Here is an 18894-nt window from a genome sequence, read left to right on the forward strand (position 1 = left end):
AGATGCATGTAGCAGCCGGGCGTGGTGGCGCACGCTTGTCACGCTAGCAGTTGGAAGGCTGAGACCGGAGGATCGCGGTTCGCAGACAGCCTCAGCTACTTAGTGAGGTCCTCTGCAACTCAGTAAGACTCGGTTTCAAAATAAAGTATAAAAAATAGGGCAGGAGGTGTAGCTCAGAGCCCCTGGGTTCCATCCCCAGTTCCACAAAAATAAAATAAAATAAATAAAAAAATAAAGATCCATGTAGAGAAAGCTGGCATTCAGCAATGGATCCTTTGCCTCTGTCTTACTTCTTGCATCCTTCCTCATTCCTCCCTCCTCTCTCCCCTGGCTAGTCAAGGCGGAGGGACAGGAGAGACCAAAGCAGCAGACATGCTTGACTGTAGTCTATAGCAAGTTGGGACAACTAAAAGGTTGGGTTTGAGATGCCAAAGGAAGCATCATTGGTTCTCATTGTCCCACCCTTATTCCCTATCCCATGTGACCACTTCTAGGACACTTGTTGATCTGTTACCCATTTGTCAGACATCTGTAATGTGTCAGACGCTGTGCTGTCTCTCAGCACAGATCATATAAGAGAGTTCAACAGGTCCGATAAGAAAATAATAGGGCCGGGCGTGTTGGCGCACGCTTTGAATCCCAGCATTGGGGAGGCTGAGACAGAAGGATCTCGGTTCGTGGACAGCCTCAGCTACTTAGTGAGGCCCTCTGCAACTCAGTGAGACCCTGTTTCAAAATAAAGGATAAAAAATAGGGCTGAGAGTGTAGTTCGGAGGTAGAATATCCCTGGGTTCCATCCCCAATACCGGAAAAAAAAAAAAAAAAAAAAAAAAACAAAACCAAACCACTGATAGGAGCCATTCATTGATTCACTGAACGACTTGAACAAGGAGTAGGAGCCCTGTCTTCTACCATTTTGTTTTATGATGTAAGGTCTTACTGCCAAATGCACAAAATTAAAAAGAACCAGCCAGCTGCTGTGGCACACAGCGGTAATCCCAGTACTTGGGAGGCTGAGATAGGAGGATCACAGGTTTGAGACCTGCCTCAGCAAGCAGTGAGATCCTGTTTCAAAATAAAAAATAACAGGACTAGGGGTATAGTCCAGAGTCAGAGTCAAGCTCTAGTTAAATTTTTTAAAAAAGATCAAAGGAAGTCTCTTCTCACACTCCTATCATCTGACTTAGTGACAAAGAGCATCAGTTTCCCCTTAGATCATAAGGGGATTCCTTGTCCCTTCATTTTTTTTTTCTGTACTGGGGATTGGACCCAGGGCCATTCTATCTCTGACTACACCCTCAGCCCTATTTTATTCTGAAATAGGGTTTGGCAAAATTGTGGAGGCTGCCCTCAAACCTGTGATCCTCCTTTTTTAAACTCTCAAGCAGGCCGGGCATGGTGGCGCACGCTTGTAATCCCCACGCTTGGGAGGCGGAGATAGGAGGATCGCGCTGGTTCGAAGCCGGCCTCGCTGGCTTAGGAGACCCTGTTTCCAAATAAAAAATATAAACTAGGTCTGGGAGTGTAGCCCGTGGGAGTGTATCCCGGAGGTAGAAGGGCTTCCAGGAACCTCAGTACCCCCCCCAAAAAAACCTTTCAAGCATTGGGATTACAAGTCTGTGTCACTGTGCCCAGTGTGTCCCTACGTTTTAGTCTTGTCTGATTGGCTGGAACAGTGGCATTCCCCTTTATGCTCCCCCCCGGCATGAATCCATATCTGCATAGAACCTCTTCCCAGCAAGTCTGGATAAGCTGATGAATGACAAAGACCCTTCATTTCAGCCAGCACAGATATTACATATAGCCTGGATACATGTGGTTAGAACTGCTCACACTTCAACTGACACAGGCTGGCAGCTGATGCAGTCATACATGAGTTAGTGGAGTGGTTATGCAATACAGAGATGGCATTGATTCTCAACAACTGCAAAAGTGCAGGGATGCAAACCAGTGTTTATTCAGGTGGACAGTTGGGGAGTAAAGGATGGGAGGTTATTCTATTTGATGTATTTTGTTTTTATTTTTGGGGTACTGAATATTAAACCCAGGGCATTTTAATTCTGAGCTACACCCCCAGCTCTATTTTTAATTTTTTAAACAGGGTTTTAACTAGGTTGATGAGAATCTCAGTACTTGCTGAGGCTGTCCTCAAACCTGTGATCCTCCTGTCTTAGCCTTGCAAGTACTAGGATTATAGGAGTGGGCCGCCGTGCCCAGCTTATTTGATGTATTTGAAAGTCTCTATTGTGTTAGCTATTATTTTTTTGGGGTACTGGGGAACCAAGGGTATTCATCTCTGAGCTATATCTCCAGACATTTTTATGTTACTTTTCCTGTTTAGACATTTTATTATATCAGATTATAATGACATCTTTATATAATACACTATTTTTTTTGGTGGTATTGAGGTTCCTGGAAATGCTTCTACCTCTGGGCTACACTCCCAGTACCTATTTTTGTACTTTTTATTTGGAAACAGGGTCTCTTAAGCCAGGGCGGCTGGCTTTGAACCTGCACGATCCTCCTGTCTCTGCCTCCCAAGCGCGGGAATTACAAGTGTGCGCCACCACACACGGCTATAATACACTATTCTTAATATACTTTTTTTGGTGCTGGGGATTGAACCCAGGGAGGGGTTCTACCTCTAAGCTACACCCCCAGCCCTATTTTTTTAAAAATTTGAAACAAGTTTCACTAAGTTATGAGGGGCCTCACTAAGTTGCTGTGAGGCTGGCTGTGAACCTGTGATCCTCCTGTCTCAACCTTCCAAGTACTGGGATTATAGGCATGCACTACCATGCCTGGCTTAATATACTTTTTTTTTTGCGGGTCTGGGGATGGAACCCAGGGGCATTCTACCTCCGAGCTACACCCCCTGCCCTATTTTTTATTATTTATTTTGAAACTGGGTCTCACTGAGTTGCAGAGGGCCTCACTAAGTAGCTGAGGCTGTCAGCGAACCATGATCCTCCGGTCTCAGTCTCCCGAATGCTGGGATTACAAGCGTGCGCCACCACGACTGGCGCTTAATATACTTTTATTGGTGCATTATAGTGTCACGTCATAATGAAGTTCATAATGATGGTGACATTCATCCATACCGTATTTGATGAGCTTTCCTCTGGCTTCCTCCCCACCCCCCTCCCCATACATAATATTGAGATTGGCATTGGTATTCTCATATATGTACACAAAGTCAATGGCAGTACCTCCTTTGTTAATTATCCCCCCACCCTCCCCTGGACCATCTCCCTTCCTCCACTGGGATTTATCCCCCATTATCCTGATTATTCTGTATCTTCCACAAAGGAGAGCAAACATGACCCTTCATTTTCTTTGACTGGCTAATCTCACTCCCCAGCCTTTTTCATTTTTTAAATTTTGTAACAGACCTTGCTAAGTTGGTGAGGATCTCACTATATTGCTGAGGCTAGCCTGAAACCTGTGATCCTCCTACCTCAGCCTTCCAAGCACTGGGACTACAGGTGTGCACCACCATCTTATGCTAGCTATAATTTATGACAAGAATCCAGCTCCACAGACAATACCAAGAGGACTCCTTTGATTTAAAATCCAAGGAAGGAGACAATTTAGTGGTGCAATGTTGGACAGGCTGTGAGACTAAAGAACCAGAAGATCTGGTTTCAAGTTCCAGCTCTGCCCCTGAGTTCGTAAAAAGGGGTCTAACCACTTTCCTCTGAACACGTTGAACGATTATGCTTTGTTAAAACTCATGACTGGAAGCCGTACCATTATCCTAGCCACCTGTGTTTGTAAATTCGTGGTCAGGAAAAGGGCAGAAATGAATGCAGATAATGATGAATCAAGAATATCATTTTGTGCAGGAAGGACGGCATCGTGACTAATCAACTGCTTTGCTTTCTTCCTGTGCTTTCCCATTCATTGAAACACTTCCTTTTAGTTTCCAGAAAGAAAATACTGTAGGAAAAAAAATACGAGCAAACGTAGACTGTGTAGCTTTCTGTTCCTCTTTTCACACTTCTCTTGTCACCAGCCTATTGACAGTGCCCTCAGTTGCCATGTGGTCTAACAAAACAGGCTCCCAACTGGTCCTGCTACCCCCAGTCGTTCTCCTTTCTAGTCATCCTAACCTGCACCATGTGACAATCATTCCACTTGAACCGCTTGAACCACAGCACTGCCCCCACCCTGCAAACAAAATGTCTCCCACAGCCACCTGGCATACCAAGTCAAGTCTAAACCCCTTAACCCGATCCTCGAAATCTCATTCCAACTTGCTTTTCTTGCTGGTTTTCCAGTTCTGCTGCATGCCTTCCCACCTCCGGGCCTTTGCTGACAGCACCTGTAGGATCCTGTCTTCATCTTTGCCCAGCAGGCTCTCATTCACACTCCCAAGGCCAAACTGAAATCCTCATACGTTCTCCTCCTCATCCCTCATCTGGGATGTGCATTTCTATGGCAATCAGTACATGGCAATCCCATGCTACAGGTGTATTAGAGTTAGGGATGCCTAGTCTACAGTCTTACCCTTCTATTCCGCTCTGAGCCCTTGGAGGCAGAAGGACCATGTCCTTATCACCCTTGTATTGTCTCCAGTATCATGCACATGGTGGGTACTTCATGGACCCTAATTAAATTAATGCCAAATGAATTCAGAGAGAAGGGTAGCATGATGTAGGAGAAAAGTGTATAGGGTCTGGGGTTCCGAAGGCCAGGGGCAGTGCTCCACTCTGATAAAGATAAGCGCTATGCCAATCCAAGCCCAATTCTGCATCTGGAAAGTGGGCATGATATTTCCTGCTGCAGACTATATAGGGCAGGAGGCAGAACTTGTAAAAATCTACTAGGTTTTTAGCAGCCATAGGACTTGGATTGGCCTTTCAAGTTCTGTGTCCTGATCCCCAGGATACATTCTATTCTTTTTTTTTTTTTTTTTCCAGCACTGGGATTGGAACTCAGGGGCATTCTACCTCTGAGAGGCACCTTCAGCCCTATTTTTATTATTTATTTTGAAATAGGTTTCACAGGTTTATTTTGAAACAGAGTTGCAGAGGGCCTCACTAGGTAGCTGAGGTTGTCCATGAACTCTGATCCTGTCTCAGCCTCCCAAATGCTGGGATTACAAGTGTGCGCCACCATGTCCGGCCTGATGCTTTCTATTCTATCCAAAGGAATGAAATGACCAAAACTCAGAAACCAGGTATGGTGGTGCATGCTTCTAATTCCAGTACTTGAGAGGCTGAGACTGTAGGATCACAGGTTCAAAACTAGACTTAGCAATGTAATGAGACTCTCAGCAACTTAGTGAGACCATGTTTTCAAACAAAAAGTAAAATAAAATAAAATTGGACTGGGGATATAGATCAGAAGTAGAATGCCTCTAGGTTCAATGCCCAGAACAATATTAATACCACCACTCAGAAGAAAATTGTTTACAGTCTGCAGGATAGATGTTGTTTGGGAGGCAAGGGCAGCCAGGGAAGAAAAGCCTTGATCATGTCACAAGATCCTAACCATGCCTCTCTTTCCCAAGGGAAGAGAAGGGTTTTCTCCCAGACAGATGCCAAATGAGTGCTAGTCTAGAGTGGTCTGTGATAAGGATGACTCTATTCTGTTTGTCAGCTGCCAGGTGAGCCTTCTAGCTCTGGCCTTCCAAGACAGCAGCAGCAAGGCAAAATCCTTTGTTAGCCACCAAGGCTGAACTATGTGGTCAAGACTGACCAGCTCCTGGAGCTGGGAATGTAGCTCAGTGGCAGTGGCTTGCCTAGCATGTGCAAGGCCCTGGGTTTGATTCACCGCACTATCACCACCACCAATGACAAAAGTATTGGCTCTCTGGATTATGGGCTGTTTGTCTGAATTAGAGCCAAGGCCAGTGGCTGCCGAATAAAGGACAAAAGGACCATCCTCCCAAACAGAGACACAGTTCCTCTTCCCCAAATGCCACCAGTCCTGATTCTTCTCTGGCTATCATTCCACTTCCAATGCGGATCTGAGCTTTGAGGAAGTTTTCGACCCCATCCTGCATCTTGCATCTGCATGTGTGGGAGAAGGTGGTAAAGGTCAAAGAATGAGGCCCAGTGGGCAGCTGGGGTTGGGTGAAGCATTTGAGGAGGGGGACTGAGTTGTTGACAGCTCAAGAACCCAGAAGCTGTAGCTTCCACTGGACCCTAAAATCAAGTTTCCTGGAGGCTGGATTTTGGGCTGGATGGGCAGAATTCTGTGTTTTTTTCTTTTTTTCTTTTTCTTTTTTGTACAGAGGACTGAACAGGAGTTTCTGCCTCTGAGCTCCACCTCCTGCCCTATTTTATCTTTTATTTTGAAACAGTGTCTGGCTAGGTTTCTGAGTCTGGCCATGAACCAGCAATTCTCTTGTCTCAGCCTCTCAAGTACTGGGATAACAGGTGTGTACCACCATGCCCTGCTGTGGCCTTTTTGTATGTGTTTGGGGGGTACTGGGGATGGAACCCAAGGACATTCTACTTCCGAACTGTGCCCCCAGCCCTATTTTTTATTCTTTAATTTGAATCAGGGTCTGAGTTGCACAGGGCCTAAGTAGGTGCTGAGGCTGTCCGTGAAACTGTCAAATGCAGGGGTTACAAATGTGTGCCACCACGCCTGGGTTTTTACTTTTTAAGGCAAGGAACTGGTCCCTTTCCCCATCAAGCACCTTTTTCTTGGGGCACTGGCCACATAGACAATTTCAAGACAGTGTCTCTCCTTCTAAGCCAGCCCAAACGAAAATCTCCAATTTGTTGAATGAGGCAACAGGTCAGGAGTCATCTCTCTGTATATCTCTTCGTTCCTGTCCCCCCAACGTCTTTGTGCCCCATTCAACCCCGGATAGACTCTGGGCGGGTGGTGGGGGGGCTGCATGCCACCAAAAGGCATCTCGCGGGGACAGGAATTCCAAGAGCACGTGAAACCCTTCGGGGCTGCTTTGGGGACCCCGGATGTGGCCCGGTGGCCCAACTGCTTGGAGGAGCCCCCACGTGATGCGAAGCGGAAGGCCCGATAGCCGCCCAGGCCCGGCCCCCGCCCCCGCCCGCGCGGCTCTTACTTGCGGTAGGCGGCGAGCTGCAGGGCGCTGCAGGGGAAGAGGCGCAGGCACGCCACCGCGTTCCCCTTCCACAGGGCCCGCGGCCCCTCGGCCTGCCACACGCGGCGCCCCGCGGCCCACGGTCCCCGGGCGCGGCCTCGCGCCCCGCCGACCTGGGCCAGCACGGTAGCGAGCTCCAGGGGCGCCGTGACGCTGAGGCTCAGCGCCCCGGCCAGCCCCGCGCACAGCAGCCGCTGGCTGCCGGTCAACCGGCCATCCCGCCTCCACGTAGCCATCGAGCGGCCGGCGGGACAGCGCGGCGGGGCGCCGACCCGGGGTTCGGGCCTCCGCGCTGGGGGCGGGCCAGGCCCCGCCCGGCGTGGGGCGGACCCGCGGGAGCGACGCTGAGCGGGGACCACGCCGAGCCGCCGCGGGTGGGTGATGCCCGGGCAGAGTGGGGGTTCGCTCTTCAAGCATTTCATTTTCATTTTTAGTTTGGCACTGGGAATGGAACCCAGGTGGACTTCTTCCTCCGAGCTACACCCCCAGTCCTTTAATGTATTGTTTTGTATTTGGAAATAGGGTCTCTGAGGTTGCTGAGAGGCTTGCTAAGTGGCTGAGGCTGGCCTGGAACCTGCGATCCCCTGTCTCAGCCCCCCAAGTACTGAGGTTACAGGCATGCGCCACTGCTCCTAGCTTCTTTTTCTCAGGGCCTCTTGCGGGCTAGAAAAGCGCTGCCACCAAGTGCCACCCTGCCCAGCATGTATGCTCTTGAGTTGGAGAGGCCTCAGCTAGCTTCAGTATCAGTGGACAATACCTCGTTCTTTCAAGGCCTAGCCAGCTAGACTTGTTTCTTAAACATTCCGAAATCCCTCTTGTCTGCCCCTTTTCTCCCTTTTCACAAGCCACCTTGCTCTCTTCCTCCCCTTACTCTTTCCTCCTCCTTTTCCCTCCCTCCAACCTCGTTTTTTTCTACCCAGAGGAAAAACCTGGAAGGGTGTACAGTGCAGAATAGACAAACCTTATCAACCACAGCAGCTACCTATGGGATGCTCGGTAAGAACTGGGTTTTGCTAACATTATCTCAGTTAATTTTCAAAACAGCCCTTAGTGGGCTTCAGTTCATTTGAAGAGGCTGTCTGGTGGTGGTTGTAACCCGGACTTTGGACCCTGCCTTAGAAACTTGGCTCTGCAGCTTACTGTGTGCCTTTAGGGAAGTCACCCAACCTCTATATGTGTCAGTTGCTTCATCTGTAAATCAAAGATTCTAGTTTTTTCCTCCTAGGAGTTGATGTAAGGATTAAATGAACAATGATTGGAGCAGGTAAGCAGTATCTGTTTGTTTTGATATTACAGGAGAGAAAGAGATGCAGAGACACTGATATGCACAAGGTCACAGGACTATGACCAGGCATCAGAATTCAAATCTTAGTCAATTTTCTGCCAACATCCAGTAAGAGGTACAGGACACATCCACTAGTGTTGCAGGGTGTAACTCTAGTAGGGACATTTTCAGTAGTTCTGTTAGCAAAGAGAACAACAGAGGCAAAGAAGGGCCAAGATTGACTTGGACATAAGCCAAGAATAATTTTAATACGTTGAAGAAACCTCAATATTTTGGGTTTTTGTTGTTGTTACTGAATTGAACCCAGGGGTATTCTGTGATCTGCACCCTAGCCCTTTTTATTTTTTTATTAAAAAATTTTTTTAAATTTATTTTTTATTGGTGCAATGTATTCATACATCATAATGGTATAAAGAAAATACTTTTGTAGACATACATGCACACATTGCCCAGTTAGCCCCTACCCAATTCCCACCCTGTTCCCTCCCCATCCCTCCTTCCCATGCTTGGCTTAGTGGTTGACATCTAGTTTTATATCAATTTATCCAATATTAACGATGATAATCTCACATACCAAGCTTTTGATGACTTAAAGATAACATTTCAATATTTCTTTCTTACCAGAGAATATTGTTTTCTTTTTTTTAGGTGAAACTATCATACATTTATTTATTTATTTTTCAGAAAATATCTATCCTGATATGGAATATGGACTCTAGATACCCAAAACGATCTTGGAGAAGAACAAAGCTAGAAGATGTATATTTTCTGATTTCAAACCATATAAAGCTACAATAATTGAAACAGTGTAGTACTGTTCTAAAGGCAGATATATAAACCATTGGAGTTCAATAAAAGACTAGAGATAAATTCGTCCATATATTGTCCAGTTATTTTTGACAAGGTTTCCACAAACATTTGGTGGAGGAAATACTAATCTTTTAACTAAATATTGTTGAAAAATAATAATTACATGAAAAATAATAAAATTGGACCCTTACCTAATCCCATATACAAATATTAACTCAAAATAGATAAAAGACCTAAATATAAATCTTAAGACTATAAACTTTTAGAAGAAAGTCTGGGTCCTAAAACCTCACAACATTGAAATTGGCAGTGATTTCTTGGTTGTGATTTCAATGGCACAGGCAACAGAGGAGTATACAAACTCCCTAAAAAAAAAATTGTATATCCAAAGACAATGTAAACAGAGTTAACAGTTACTAATAGAATGGGATAAAATATTTCCAAATGCTATATCTGAAGGTATATTAATATTCCAACTAGAAATCCTAAAAATTAACAACAATAAAGGCAAACAATACAATTTAGAGATAGGTAAAAGACTAACATAAATAATGAATCTCCACAGGTAACCAATCTTAGTTGTCTGTTGGATGGAAAATCTTGTTTCTCTGGTTCTGGTGTGAGTTACCTATTTCTTCTTTGTAGTTAATCTCTTTGAGTATTTTCTCTAGTGCTGGTTTTGAAGACATAAATTCCTTCAGTTTCTGTTTGTCATGGAAGCTTCTTATTTCTCCATCTAATTTGATAGAAAGTTTTGCTGGGTAGGAAATTTTTGGCTGGAAGTTGTTTTCTTTCAGAGTTTGGAATATGTTACTCCAAGCCCTTCTGGCTCTCATGACTTGGTTTGGGAAGTCTGGAGTGATTCTAATTGGTTTGCCTCTGAATGTCACTTGGCCCTTTGTTTTTGTTGCCTTTAAGATTCTCTGCTTGGCTTCCACATTGGTCATTTTGACAATTATGTGGCGTGGGGATCCTCTTCTCTGATCCTCTTTAAAGGGAGTTCTATAAGTTTCCTGGATCTGTGTATCGACCTCTTGCTCCATGTTTGGAAAATTTTCTGCTATTACTTCCTTGAAAAGATTGTTGATCCCTTTGGTTTCACCTTCTTTTCCCTCCTCTATTCCAATTATTCTTAGGTTAGCTCTCTTAAAATGGGCCCATATTTTTTCAATGTCAGATTCCTGCTGTCGGATTTTTTTTTTCTAAATTAGAAACTATGCGTTCATTTTTTGAATGATCATCTTCTAGGAGCGAGATTCTATTCTCCATGTGTTCTAATCGGTTGTTTGTACTTTGAATTGAGGCCTTTACTTCATTAATTTCATCCTTTCTCTCTCTTTGGCAGTCTCTGAATTCTTTTTGAAACACCTCTGTTATTTCTAAAGTTATTTTCCTGATTTGATCTTCTAGAAATCTCTGATTTTCTGTTTTATCGGGTTCTGATGTTGTGGGATTGTGGGCATTCATTGCTCCATTGTTATTCCTCTTTCCCATGATTTCGTGAGTTTGTGCCTTCTCTGGGTTTTTTCCCTTGGGTCACTACGACTTCACTTAAGGTGCTCTGGATCTCGAGTCTGTGATATCTCAGTCACCACTACTTCTTTACTGGGTTGTATCGCAGAGTCTCAGACCCTGGGAGTCAATCGAGGGTGCTTTTGACCATGGGGGGGGTGCCAGGTTGGGCATTCTCCTATGTTGTGATATCTCTGCCACCGCCACTCCCCCACTGGGTCAAGTCCCTGGGAGTACAGTACTGGGATTTCTCCTCTAGGGGCCACAATTTGACTCACTATTGTTGAGTGCGCAGATGGAGCTGTCGTGGACTCGGTGATTTTGCTGCTGCTGCCGCCGGTGGCAATATGGTGCCGCTGCCACGCCCTCGGCTGTGAAGCTGGCGTATTTCTTTTCTGTTTTTGAGCTCCACTCTGAGTCCCTGCAGGGTGTGCTGAGCCCAGCCTCTGGGAGCTTAAGATGCTCCCTGCGCCGAGAAATCTGCCGAATTCCTCCCGGCTGATCCGCAGCGGCTCACCTTGGCTTGCTGTCTGCCTCTCCTCTTTGGAGCCTGGTGGGCTGTTGAGTGCGTTCGTCTGGAGCCATCTGGTGAGCTCGCTGCTGCCGCTGGCAGTAAAGTACTGCTGCTGCGTCCTTGGGCATGAGGCCGGCTTATCTCCTCTCTGGTTCTGAGCTCCGTTATGAGTTCCCCTCCTCTCTGGAGCCTGGTGCTGCAAGGGAAAATGGCGCCTGCCGCTTCGCGCTGGGCTCCAGCTGCAGCACTGCGGTCTGTTTTCTGGTGTCTCATTTTTCCAGCTCTCTTTTTCTCTGTCCCTTAAAATTACATTTTTTATTTCTCTGCTGATGGTGTTTTCTGGCTATGAAAGGGGCTGATTTTATGGTAATAGAGATTGGTTGTTAGCGGGGCTCGTAAGCCCTGCTTTTCTCCGTCGCCATATTCCCGGAAGTCCCCTTTTTATTTTTTTAATTTGACATAGAGTTTCACTAAGTTACTGCAGGCTGGCCTCAAACATGTGATCCTCCTCTCTCAGCCTATCAATTACTAGGATTATGCTACCCAAACGGGCCGGCATTGTCATTCTTTTTGTCCTCCGCATAAAGACACAATGCCAGGCATGCTGGTGCTGGCCTGAAATCCCAGTCCTTGGAAGGCTGAGAGAGGAGGATCACAGGTTCAAGGCCAACCTCAACAACCTAGTGAGACACTGTTTCAGAACAAAAAATAAAAAGGGCTGGGGTGTATCTTGGAGGTAGATTGCTTCTGGGTTCAATCTACAGTTCCACACACACAATACTACTACTACTACTAATAATAATAATAATTACAAGGAAAGGGACAATGAGCACTCGATTGGTGTGAGCAGGGTGACTCAGGCATACAGTATTTTTACATTTATATATTATTTCTTGTCTTCACTGACACAGGATGATAAAAAACCTTTTTTAAGTTAAGCATATATATTAATTATGTACAACATATACATATATTAATATATACATAATTGTACATATTTGTGGGCTGCAATGTGATATTTGGACACATTCATACAATGTACAATGATGAAATAAGTGACCCTGTTTCCAAATAAAAAAGTATAAAATGGGTCTAGGAAGCCGGTCTTATTCAGTTTCCTTTTCTATAGAATAGGGATAAACCTGACATGATGGCGCACGCTTGTAATCCCCGCGCTTGGGAGGCAGAGACAGGAGGGTCGCGCAGGTTCGAAGCCAGCCGCCGCTGGCTTAGGAGACCCTGTTTCCAAATAAAAATGTAAAAATAGGTCTGGGAGTGTAGCCCGGAGGTAGAAGGGCTTCCAGGGACCCCAGTACCACCAAAAAAGAAAAAAAAAGAAAGAAAAGAAATAAGTGTAATTAGCACATTCATCTCAAACATTTATAATAACTTATTGTGTATTTCAGAATAGCTAAAAGAGAATTTTGAATATTTCCAATACAAAGAAATTAAAGAACCTCCGTGTGTGTGTGTGTGTGTGTGTGTGTGTGTGTGTGTGTTTTATACTGGGGATTGAACCCAGGGCCATTCTACTTCTGCAACTGCAACTTCAGCCCTATTTATTTTTATTTGTTTATTTTTGAAGTGGTGTCACTAACTTACCATCCATTGGCCTTTGGCCTTGAACCCACAAGTCTCCTGTCTCAGCCTCCTAAGTCTTGGTACCGTAGGTGTGCACCACTGTGTAGCTAAAGGAGCTGCTTTTAAAAGGTACTGAAGGTTTTCCACTGGGAGAACTTTTTCTAGATATAGAAGCTTTGCTTTGCTCGCAGCAGTTCGGTAATACTTCTTTTTCATGTTTTGTGAATTGTCGCATCTGGTTGTAAGTTTATTTCATGGTTGTGGGAAGTTGGAGAAAATATGAAAATAATGATCTCCATAACTCTGGAGATTAGAACACACAGGACTGTAAAAGGACTTGAATTGGAATTTGGAAGTGTATTAGGGAAATCTCTAACCACAAATCTTTTCTTAAATCTCTCTGCTGCCAACAGGACTGGGTCCTAAAGCTCCTTCAGAGAATGTTGCTTGAGACTGGAATAGTTGTATGAGCTATGATGTCATAGTATGCAGATTCAATCAACCCATTTCATCCACTGGTTTTGTTTTAGGGCAAATTGTGTGAGAATTTTGCTTGGGAGCCAGGGATTAGCTAAGTTTCTGCCTGTTGATCTCCAACCCATGATCCTCCTGTCTCAGCCTCCCAAATACTGGGATTCTGCCATTCTTTTTGTCTTCAGCACAAAGAAGATATTCAAGTGAGCCAGGGGCAGGAAGGGTCATTTTACATGTTTTGAGCTTTAGGACAAGAAAGATAATAGCTGATGATGGTCTATTTTAATCTCAAAGGCATATCTTTTGCAAATATGTTGAACAGTAAAATGAGTAACAGCAAAGTATATATGTTTGATGCCTTCTGTGTTTTATGATAATGTGCTAACAAGACATCTTCACATTTTACTCAACTAGAATCTCATTAATTTGCTAAGTGTTGAGAACATTATATATATATATATATATATATATATATATATATATATATATATTGATTTGTATGTGTGTGGTGCTGAGGATGAAACCCAGGGCCTCTTGCATGCTAGGCAAGCACTGATCCAAACTCCAGCCCTGTATATTAATCTTTTTCTATGTGTGGTAATGAAGATTGAATCCATGGTCATTCTACCTCTGAGCTACAATCCAAGCCTTTTATTTATTTGGAAACAGGGTCTCCGTAAGTTGTGGAGGGCCTTGCTAAAAATTGCTGAGGCTTGCCTCCAACCTGTAATTCACCTGTCTCAGCCTCCCAAATACTGGAATTATAGGCATGTACCACCATAACTGGGGCTATATATTGCTCTGTGTGTGTGTAGTGTATGTGTTACTGGGGATTGAACTCAGGGGCAGTCTACCTCCAAGCTATACTCCCAGCCCCTTTTGTTTTGTGTTTTGAAATAGGGTCTCTCTAGGTTGCTGAGAGCCTCACTAAGTTGCTGAGGCTCACCTTAAATTTGTGATCTTTCTGTCTTAGCTGTTCAAATACTGGAATTACAGGTGTGCGCTACCATACTGGCTGTATATTGATTTTAAGCGTAAATAAATCCTGGAATATATCTAATATTTGGATTGTGATTTTATTAAAATTAACTTTACTACCTTTTCTTTCATACTGTTGAAAAGTCTATGAATAACATCATTAAAATCTCCAATTTGCCAAAATGTACATTATAGGATATTAGAGTGCTATGTTAAAAGTAAATGTATATAAATGTATAGCTAGAGTAGAGTTTGGTGGCACATATCTGTGATCCCAGCTATTCTGGAGGCTGAGGCAGAAGGATCAAAATTTCTGGGTCAGCCTGGGGAACTTAGCAAGACCCTGTTTGCTTTTATTTTTACCATGGCATACGTCATCAATTTAAAAAATTATCACCCCCCCAAAAAAAATTCTTTCACCTCTTCCTTCCCCAAAATTCTGCCTTCCATGGATTTTCTCTAAAACATTACCATCAGCTGCAGTTTTCTGTGATTTTGCCTTGCCATTGGTGATGTGTAATTTTTTTATTTTTCATTTTTGGTACTGAGGATAAACCCAGGGGTATTCTACCTCCAAGTGACACCTCCAGCCCTTTAAATGTTTTTTTTTGTTTGTTTTGAAATAGGGTCTCACTAAGTCACCGAGGCTTGCCTTGAACCTGTGGTCCTCTCATCTGTGTGCACCACCACACCCTGCTGAGGTGTTTTTGTTTATTTATTTTTATTTTTATTTTTTATATTTTGGTGGTACTGGAGGTGGAACCCAGAGACTTTCTACCTCTAGGCTATACTGCCAGACCTATTTTATACTTTATTTGGAAATAGGGTCTCACTAAGTTGCTGAGAGCCTCACTCAGTAGCTGAGGCTGGCTTCGAACCGGTGCGATCCTCCTATCTCAGCCTCCCAAGCGCGGGGATTACAAGCATGCACCACCACGCCTGGCTCCCTATTTTTTATTCTTAATTTGAAACCAGGTGTCACTGAGTTGCAGAGGGCCTTACTCAGTAGCTGAGGCTGGCTTCAAACCTGTGTGATCCTCCTGTCTCAGCCTCCCAAGCACAGGGATTACAAGCATGTGCCACCACGCCCGGCTCTTGTTTGTTTATTTTTAAAGGTAAATAAATCTTTTTTTGTGTGTGGTACTAGGTATTAAACCCAGGGGCATTCTGCCTCTGAGCTACATCCTAGTCCTATTTTATTTTTTATTTTGAAACAGGGTCCCACTAAATTGCAGAAGGTTTCTCTAAATTGCTGAGGCTGGCCGTGAACCTGTGATCCTCCTGTCTCATACTCCACACCTAGCCAAAGGTAAAAATCTCCTGGAGCTCTGAATGGAACAAAATATAGTCTTTATTCTCTTTCCATGGTACTTTCATTCCTGGAAAATGATATATTTGTAAACACTATACAAAACATGTTTTGTCTTTAGGAATATAGCAGAATAAAGTTTTTAACTCAGGTCACTGTAAATCAGTTTTTCACCTACATCGAGGTCTGGTGGAATATTTGAAAGCCACAAAGGATGTGGTACTGTGTTGTGCATTACAGATGTAGCATCCTGGTCTTTGTCCTTTAAAGGCTATCTGAATACTCCAGTCAGCTGGGTATGGTTGTACATGCTTGTAATCCCAGTATTTGGGAGGCTGAGACAGGAGGATTGCAGGTTTGCAGCTGACCTCAGCTACTTAGGCCCTCTGCAACTTCGTGAGACCTTGTTTCAAAATAAAGAATAAGCTGGGTGTGGTGGCGCATGCTTGTAATCCCCGCACTTGGGAGGCGGAGACAGGAGGATCGTGCAGGTTCGAAGCCAGCCATGCGTGCTGGCTTAGGAGACCCTGTTTCCAAATAAAAATGTAAAAATAGGTCTGGGAGTGTAGCCCGGAGGTAGAAGGGCTTCCAGGAACCCCTGTACCACCACCAAAAAAAAAAAAAAGAATAAGAAATAGGGTTGCAGGTGTTGAGAATCACTGCTCTTGCTGCTGCCCCTATTTGGGATGTTCTGTCCCCAGATATTTGCTAAGCTATTTTCTTCTCAGCTTAACTGTAACCTTCTCTGAGAGAAGACCCCTGTTAACTCTGCAGCACTGTTCCATGCCAATGCTATGTGTAACATTCATCCCTAGCCACTCTGTCCTTTCTGTTGTTTTATTGTTTGTTTCCAACTACCAGAAAATAAGATCCATGAGGGAACTGATCTTGTTTCTTTTTCCCAGCTGTATCTCTTGTTTCTAGCTGTGTCCCCATTGTCTGGAATATCTCTTGTTTCTGGTTGTGTCCCTATTGTTAGAAGCAATGATTGGCACAGTTAGTGCCCACTAATTTTTAGTCAGATAAGTAAGTAAAGGACAAAAGGAAGGAAAAAAAGAAAAGGTGAAAGGAAAGAAGAAAGTCTTCAGTTTTGTGAGTTGGCAGATTTTGGCAGAACATAATGACTTCATGAACTTACTTATTTAGGTGATATGCGATACATTCTAGAAGATTTGCTAAGCCAGATGTAGTGCACACCTATAATCCCAGTATTTGGGAGGCTGAGAAAAGAGGATCCCAGGTTCAAGGACAGTCTCAGCAACATAGCAAGACCATTAAAGAAAAAAAGCTGGATGTGTAGAATACCCCTGAATTCAAACCTCAATACACACTTACACATACATACACAAAATAGCTAAATTCATAAATACAGTAGATTCATCAATTTTTAGCAGGTAGTATCAGTTTTGTAAGAAATTGGATATTAGCAACTTTAGGTTTCTAGCCAGCTATTTCTGTAGACTTTTTTTCTGTGGCATTGGGGATTGAGCCCAGGAAGATTTTTACCTCTAAGCTACACCCTCAACCTTATTTTATTTTTTATTTTGAAACATGGTCTTGTTAAGTTGTTGAGGCTGGCCTTAAACCTGTGATCCTCCTGTCTCAGTCTCCCAAGTACTGGGATTATAGGTAAGAACCTGCATGCCCATCTGGTAGACTGTGATATTTGACAGAGATACTTGCTTTGTTCTCAAATCATCGTCACTATTTCTTTGGTAGTAGTTTTGGCAAGTATGTCAACAATGACTTAGCCACTCTCTCTATAGCAATGAAACATAACACTGTAAGGTGAAGTTTCTGCAGCTTTCACATTTGGCTCAGTGTATTTAACTTTAGGCAATGAATGTCCTTTCATTCGGTGTCAGCATTTTTGATGAGGTTTGAAGCAGAGAAGTTTCACTTTAAAATGTGTGAGCCTCTTCACTCATTCACTCCCTCATTTACTCATCCCATGGATGTTCATTGAATACTTAGTCTGTATCAAGTGTTGCGCCAGGGAGATGTATGGCACAGAATGGAATTGGATTTACACTCATCAGCAGGCCATAGTAATCCAAATTTCACTTATTCTGCTTGGTAATCACATAATACCTTGAGTTTCTTTGCTGCTGGTATTTTCCCAACATTATCTGAAGACCTAGGTCTAAGTTCATCATAAATGTGTGTGTGTCTACTTTAATTGACACATAGTAAGTCTATGAATTTGTGAGATATGGTATGAATTTTAATACATGCTTATAGTGTATAATAATCATATCAGTGAAATTGGCATAGCTATCATTTCAGCTAATTATAATTTTGTGATACATTAAAAATCTTCTTTACTAGCTATTTTTTCTTTTTGGCACTGGGGATGAAACCCGGGAGCATTCTACCTCTGAGCTACACCCCCAACCCTTTCAATTTATTTTTCATTTTTGAAACAGGGTCTTGTTAAGTTGCTGAGGCTAGCCATGAACCTGTGAACATGCTGTATTAGCTTCCCAAGTACTGAGATTATAGGCATGTGCCACCACACCAGGCTCTCACTAGCTGTTTTGAAATATTCAATTAACTGTTGTCAAGCACGGTTATTCTACTGTGCTACAAAACATCAGAATCTATTCCTCTCATCTAACTGCACCTCATACCTACTAACCATCCTCTCTCCCCATACCCTTCCCAGGCTGTAGCAACCACTATTCTACTCTCAATTACTATGACATCAACTCTTTAGCTTTCACATATGTGAGAACATGTTATACTTGTCTTTCTGTCCCTAACTTATTCCATTTAATATAATGATCTCTAGTTCTACCCAGGTAGCAGCAAAGGACAGAATTTCATTCCTTTTATGGATGAATAATATTCATTGAATATATGTACCACATTTTTTTTCTCTATTCATCCATGCATGGACTGTTAGGTTGATTCCATAACCTGGCTATCATGAATAGTGCTATAGTAAACAGGCAGATAAATACAAACCTTCAATACAAATAATCACAGCATTCTTGACAAGGCCATGCTTGCCCTAGGCAGCCTCCAGTCAATGACTAGGCCTTGTGTTATTGCAAAGGGGCCATTTCTGCCCAGCATGGAACTCTTGTAACAGTCTTTCTATCGGAACTCCCCATTGGGTTGACCAAGACTGTCACTGCTACTACACATGCTTAATTTTAAGCATGATTAAAATTCACCTTGAACAGCCCAAATTCATTCTCATATGATAATCTTCATCAGGGTTCTACTGTTGTAAAAGAAACTGAGCACAATGATTGCCCAGACTGTCACTGCAATACATAAGCCTTGCAGGAAGCTGTGAGGTGGGACATTCACTGTTTCACATTGTCCAAATTACCTTGTTGTGA

At 43.5% G+C, this 18894-nt stretch overlaps 1 protein-coding gene across 1 annotated transcript in view; it reads right to left on the minus strand.

Moving 5' to 3' along the window:
• The window catches only part of SLC25A43 (solute carrier family 25 member 43), a gene marked incomplete at both ends in the record, with an annotated part of 49591 nt that extends 42274 nt beyond the window's left edge, over positions 1-7317 (minus strand). The window contains one exon of the mRNA XM_080719322.1: positions 7043-7317. Coding sequence (XP_080575448.1) covers positions 7043-7317 — 275 coding nt within the window. The remainder of the gene's footprint in view (positions 1-7042) is intronic.
• Positions 7318-18894: the final 11577 nt, after the last annotated feature.

The sequence above is a fragment of the Muscardinus avellanarius genome (assembly GCF_963383645.1).
Source record: "Muscardinus avellanarius genome assembly, chromosome: X".
In the NCBI taxonomy this organism is placed as follows: Eukaryota; Metazoa; Chordata; class Mammalia; order Rodentia; family Gliridae; genus Muscardinus; species Muscardinus avellanarius.